At 36.5% G+C, this 6,970-nt stretch overlaps 1 protein-coding gene across 1 annotated transcript; it reads right to left on the bottom strand.

Moving 5' to 3' along the window:
* Positions 1-1,977: 1,977 nt before the first annotated feature.
* LOC114712115 (uncharacterized) lies at positions 1,978-5,196 on the bottom strand. The gene has a single exon (XM_028896585.1). It carries the CDS (start codon positions 5,194-5,196, stop codon positions 1,978-1,980), a length of 3,219 nt encoding a protein of 1,072 aa, XP_028752418.1.
* Between the last annotated feature and the right edge of the window lie 1,774 nt (positions 5,197-6,970).

The following is a 6,970-nucleotide window of genomic DNA, read 5'->3' as shown; positions in this document are numbered from 1 at the left end:
TGGCTCAAGCTATCTCGCTTTGGTTTGGCACTACGTTCAATAGCATGTTGAGGATTTGAATCAAAAGAATCCTTTGATTGGTAGACTTCCTAATCAATGACAAATATAAAATTAGAAATGCATACCATGTGAATTAGGAAGTGAAAGATCATAAATAATTCATACCTCAGTGGTAGTGGTAACTAGATGCCTTAGCCAAAGAATGAAATTATGTTTAGCTTGTCCCACTGTTTTTACCTCCTCATCAGGGAATGGCACTAATGCATTAGCATCCACAACCTCTTCAACCACCACCTTCACCTGGTAATCTAGAATCTCTTGATGATGGATCCTTGTTGCAAATTTGTATACCTTTCCATGTGCAACTAAACGTTTATTAGGATCCTCTACATAAAGCATACATGACACTTCTTCTGCCACACAACTACCTTTTGTACTTAGAGGCATAGAAGGTTGTTGTGCTTGCAAAGACTGCGAATGCATCGAACTAAAAGATTTCATCATTGATTCCATTTGCATAATTTTTTCTTGAAAATCTTTTTCTAGTGCTGTTACTCTTGCATCAGCTTTCTTTTCTGCTTCCTCTATCATCATTTGCACCTGCTGTAATGGTACACCTTTTGGGCCGTGATTAGAAGGTGGTGGTCCAAAGTATTCTCTAATACCGACACTTCTTGGTAATCCTCTAACGCGGCCAGGGTGCTCTTCCTTCTCTAATGCTGTGGTTAAGATATCCTGCCTACCAGTAGGAACAAAGGTTCCTTGAGTAACTGCTTCTTCCAAGGAGTCCTATGACAAGTAAATAGGAAATGCAATCAGAAAACTATTCCTTTAGCATATAACAAGTTTGTTAATTACAAAATACTTACAATCTTTTTTGCTACTTCTCTAGCCTTTTCAGTAAGAAACTCCCCTTTCTTATTCATTCGAGCTCTCTTCCATGCTTGAGCACGATTGACAGGAGATGGAGGAGAAACATCTCCATCATCCTTCGCCTCTGCAAGTTGTCTCTTAGCCTCCCATTTTTCTTCCATCATTTTGTTGTTCAGCAATGCATAACCTCCACGAGACAAGGTATGGGGGTATAGATTTTTTTCCTGTTTCTCCTTACCTCTTTTTCTTTTTTCCTAATAAAACAATGAAAAATATTTATAAAAAAGCAAACATTAAATAAATACTACTTTAACATCAAATTCTTCTTTTACTTACCAAAAAATCAGAATTGTATCTGCTTTCAACAAATTTCATCCATGTCATTTCATCAATATATGAGTATTTCTGCCAAGGCTTTTCAAAGTTACTGTCATCATCAACATCATGATCACTTTCACTGCCCTTTTCATTAAATATATAATTTCTTGTGAGTTTGGACTTAAAGTCCCTCCACCGCGCTGCTGCATAAGAGAGCCACTTCTCCTTCATAAACATTGTATCAGGTATGTCATAAGTAATCTGCAAAAGGAACACATGTAAGCAATAAAATTAGTAATAACATATACTACAATATAATAGCTAAATAAAAAGTAGATATAGGATGCAATGAGAGGTACCAGTATAGTATCCCAAACTTCATTTCTATCATTTTGTTTCACTTTATCCCATTCATCTATCAAAATGCTAATTTTTTGACGTGCAACAAGTGCAACAAAACTTCTAAATGTGTTCCCTTCTTTCCAATCAATTGGCTCTCCTCTCTTATCAAATTCAATATGAATCTTGCCTCCATCTGCTTGAGCTAATTTAGTAAGCCGTGTGACGCCTCTTTTACAATTTTTTGACTTTGTGGTTTTGTTGCCAATACTGGACGAATTCTCCATGTATACCTTCGAAAATAGGAATATAAATGAGTTCAATAACAAAGAATAATAAATTAAAATTATAATCAAACATATCAAAAGAAACGATGTTGAAAAGCTTACACAAAAGTTAAAAACACCTCTACTAATATTGTTGTCATAAGAGTTTGATTAATTATGATTAAGTCTCCCATAAACCTTCATCATGATCAGTCCTTACGCCATACATATCATCTTCTTTATCACCATGCTCACTTGTTATGCTATGTACACCATCTTCTTTATCTTCTTCATCCAATTGAGGCATGGTTGACATAGAAAGAGGAGTCTCACCAATGTCACAATAAGATTCATCATTCTCTTCATAAGCAATCAGGCTTTTCCCATGTAGAACCACGGACCAATTTTTATCAATTGGATCTGTGACATAAAAGACTTGCTTTGCATGAACTGCCATAATAAAAGGATCCTCCTTATGACCTACTTTGTTAAGATTTATCAGTGCAAGACTTGACATATCTATTTTAACACCATTATTGCTATCAACCCATTTACACTTGAAAATTGGCACTTTGAATTTATAGTAGTCAATTTCCCATATTTCTTCAATAATCCCAAAATACTGCATGGATGCCCATTTAGGATTTTTATCTTTAGAACTAGAGAAGTGCATTGCTTCTGCAACTACCATAACACCGCTGTTTTGCATAGTGCTCTTATCATCTTGATATTTTGTGTAGAATGAATAGCCATTGATGTCATATCCACTCCAAGTTGTGACATTATAGTTAGGCCCACTAGCTAGCCATCTTACTGTATCAGAAACATTGAACTTTTGACGATCTTGCTTTACCTTTGCCTTAAACCAAAGCGAGAAACATTTATTGTGCTCACTTAGCAACCATTTATCTGCCTTTTTAGGGTTTTGAACCCTTAATTCCTCTTTATGCTCAAACAAGTAATCTTGAACTTCATCAATGTTATTTAAGATGTACATATGCGCTTGTTCTACATCATCACGCTTCATAGGCCTCACATTAAACCCTCGCGTCCCTTGACCTGCAACTCTCATTCCCTTATGGCGAGACTCAGGAAGTCCTATAGGTTTTATTCCAGATAGGTATTCAGTACAAAACTCAACAACCTCTTCAGCAACATATCTTTCAACAATAGACGCTTCAGGTCGATGTGGGTTCTTCACATACCCTTTAAGGATTTTCATATATCGCTCAAATGGGTACATCCAACGCAAATAAACTGGGCCACACAACTTTATCTCTCTCACCAAATGTATAATTAGATGTACCATGATATCAAAAAATGACGGCACAAAGTACATTTCAAGTTGGCATAAGGTAATGACAATATCATTCTGCAATTCATCCAATTTCTCTGGGTCAATGACTTTACTACATATGGCATTGAAGAAGGAACATAATCTAATTATTGTATTTCTCACCTTTTTCTCTAATATGTCTCGAATTGCTATTGGTAAGAATTGTTGCATCAAAATGTGGTAATCATGGGACTTCATGCCTACTAATTTTAAATCCTTCATTGATACAAGCTTTTTGATATTTGAAGAATATCCTTGTGGCACCTTAATACTTTGTAGACATTGACAAAAGCTTTTTTTCTCTCTTTTCGACAAAGTATGATAGGCTGGGGGCATGTAAGTTCTCTTTCCATCAGTTCTTGGACCCAAGTGTGTTCGAATCCCCATTTCAAGTAAGTCTAATCTTGCTTTCTTACCATCCTTGCTCTTTCCCTTTATATTTAATAGTGTTCCAATTAGACTTTCACACACATTTTTTTCCACATGCATCACATCAATACTATGCTTTACCTCAAGATATTTCCAATAAGGGAGATCAAAAAAGATAGACTTCTTCTTCCAGAGATTCTTCTCAGTTACTCTTTTTTGGCTTTTACCCAATACTGTATCAATGTCTTTCACCCGTTCATATACTTGGTCTGCAGTAAGTGGCTCTGGAGGGTCCCTATACTCTTGAAAGCCATTAAATTCCTTTTTCTTCCTTCGATAAGGGTGTCCTGGTTCAAGAAATCTTCGATGACCAAGATAAACTGTCTTCTTTCCATGTGATAACTGCTGGTGAGATGTCCTGTCTTCACATATAGGGCATGCATTGTGCCCTTTAACACTATATCCGGATAAGTTTCCATAAGCAGGAAAATCATTTATTGTGCAAAAAATCATAGCTCTTAACTTAAAAGACTCTTCATGATATGCATCAAATACATCTACACCTACCTCCCACATCATCTTCAAATCATCAATCAACGGTGCTAGATAAACATCTATATCATTTCCTGGCTGTCTTGGGCCAGAAATCATCAAAGATAACATAATATACTTGCGTTTCATACACAACCAAGGAGGTAGATTATAAATCACTAAGAGAACAGGCCATGAGCTATGTTGACTGTTAAGATTTCCATAAGGATTCATCCCATCTGTGCAAAGTCCAAGCCTAAGATTCCTAGGCTCATTACTAAATTCAGAAAATAATTGATTAAACCTTTTCCATTGAGAAGAATCAGCAGGATGTCGAAGCATTCCGTCAGTTTTCCTTTCTTCAACATGCCATCTCAACTTCTTTGCCTCATTTGCATTAGCAAATAAACGTTTAAATCTTGGTATTATAGGAAGATACCACAATACCTTTGCAGGAGGCCCCTTAGAAATAACATCACCACCCTCCATCTCTTTTACTTTATAACGTGATGTCCCACAGACCGGACATGCATCCAGCTCATCATATGCTTTTCTATATAATACACAGTCATTGGGGCAAGCATGTATCTTTTTATATCCTAATCCCATTGGACACAATATCTTCTTTGCCTCATAATTACGATCTGGAAGTATATTACCTTCTGGAAGCATATCTTTCAACAATATAAGCAACTCTGTGAAACTCTTATTACTCCACCCATTTTTTGCTTTTAAGTTGACTAGCTTTAACACTGCTGTCAACCTTGTGTACTTTGTACACCCAGGATATAAAGGCTTTTCGGCATCATTGCACAAGTTACTATATTTATGTAATTGCTCAACAACATCAACACCTACATCATGAATCATATCTTCCACTCGCTCATCCATATCCATATCATCTTTCTCAATCTGGCACACTTTATGTTTTTTAGACTCACCATGCAATACCCATTGTCTATATGCTTTGTAGAACCCAAAACAAATCAAGTGATCCTTTATTTCTGTTGTAACTTGTCGCAACCCATTCATACATTTAACACAAGGACAATAAAACAATCCATTGTTATTAGGAACATTATTCTTTGCAAATTCCAAAAACTGATCCACCCCACGCTCATATTCGTCACTTGTTCGTAGAGCGTCAATCCAACTACGATCCATGATTACCTAAATCAAATATCAACACCTTATTATTTTTTAAGGTAATAAAAAACCCAGCAGCATGACAGCTTAAAAAATGACGTCTCCCATGCATTAAACCCTCAATTTAACCTTGTTATCTCCTAATCAAACATATATTCCAGCAAATCTCAATGGTATTTCTCATTTACACTAACTCCAGAGCAATGTGACTTTTATCAACTCTGATCAAATTTAATTCAACTTCAAAGCTATACATTACAAATTCTAACTTCATTCAAACTCTATAAGTTCTAATTCAACTTCAAAGCAATATGATACCAAATGAAACAACAGGGCAAGTTTTCAGAGTCAATATGATATTCTAACAAATATAATCTCAATAATACTCATCAATACTAACTCTAGAAAAAAAGTGACAATTATCAAATATCATCGAAAAAAACTTTGGTCAAAGAATGATTAAAATTTTATTAATATGAGAAATTATATATTATAAAAAAATGCATTATTTATTTGTAACCAAAGTAATTTCGTGCATGTTACATCAAGTATTATGCATATGCATCAATTCTATTTCACATTATCATCTATTTTTGTCCCTTTTCGACATATATAATAAATTAAATCAAATCAAACATATTTAGTCCTCAAGTATAACAGCTCATCTATATATTCGTTTTTGTTTCTATCAAATTGACTGGTATTGGTTCAGCAACAGATCAATCAAGAACAATAGGAACAGAAGAAGATGCACCAACGACATCCCTTATCCCATTCCTGAATAGGGTCAGAATGGGAGCGATGCAAGCTATACCTCATTCCTTTACTTTTATTCGTTTTTGTTTCTATCAAATGAATTGGTTCAATGACCACTGCTCCATTTTCCTAGTTTGATCAGAATGTAATTTTCGCATAACATAGTGACATTTAATACAAAAAAAGACATTCACATTCTTGACAGCATCCCTTCGTGCAGAACAAAAATTTCGACTCCTAAGTCACGGTAAGGATTAGTCATCACGTTAGCAAGTAAAACCCATTCAACCAAATAATTTCTCATCTCATTTACAGCTGCCAAACTAGCATTCTATGTACAATAAACAGCAGGCTGGTGGAAAATCCCATAGCAACAATTTAAAAAAAAAAACCGAACGAACAGAGTATACGGCAATCACACGATTCTTCAACAGATCAAACAATTTTTCAGTTTCAGCAATCAGCAAAACTAAAATACTCACTAGAACCTAAGCTTCAAACAAATTACTGTCAACGCACGGCACCGAGATATACAAGACCTAAGGCATCAGCGACGACGGTGAGGAGGAAAGAACAGAGCAGCTTCGGTGATACCCAAATGTCGATGAAGGAAGATTCCAAGTGCCACCCAAAGATAGATAAAGAGGAAGATGAGACCCCCGAACCTGTTCGAACCCAACGTGAAGAAGAAGAACACCAGCCCCAACTGCCACCTTGAAGACAGAACGAAGAAGGCGAGACCCGGAACCAATTCAAAGATAGAACAAAAGGAAGGCAAGACGATCAGCTCGAGACCCACGGTACACTGATTAAACTTCCGACCAGACCCACTCGACCACCCACGAAGACGGATATGGAGGAATGGGGCAAGAAGAACCCAGAGCTGATGACCATATACTGAAGACGGGAAGACGCGCTGATGAAAATATGAAGGGAAGGGGGGAAACGATCAGCTCGAGACCCACGGGACACTGATTAAACTTCCGGCGAGACCCACTTGAACACCCGCAAAGACAGACATGGAGGAACGGGGCAA

The sequence above is a fragment of the Neltuma alba genome, unplaced genomic scaffold, assembly GCF_004799145.2.
Source record: "Neltuma alba isolate B1F8T4 unplaced genomic scaffold, ASM479914v2 tig00001817_pilon, whole genome shotgun sequence".
In the NCBI taxonomy this organism is placed as follows: domain Eukaryota; kingdom Viridiplantae; phylum Streptophyta; class Magnoliopsida; order Fabales; family Fabaceae; genus Neltuma; species Neltuma alba.
The sequence above is the reverse complement of the archived record's forward strand: the minus strand, read 5'-3'. Positions and strand labels throughout refer to the sequence as shown.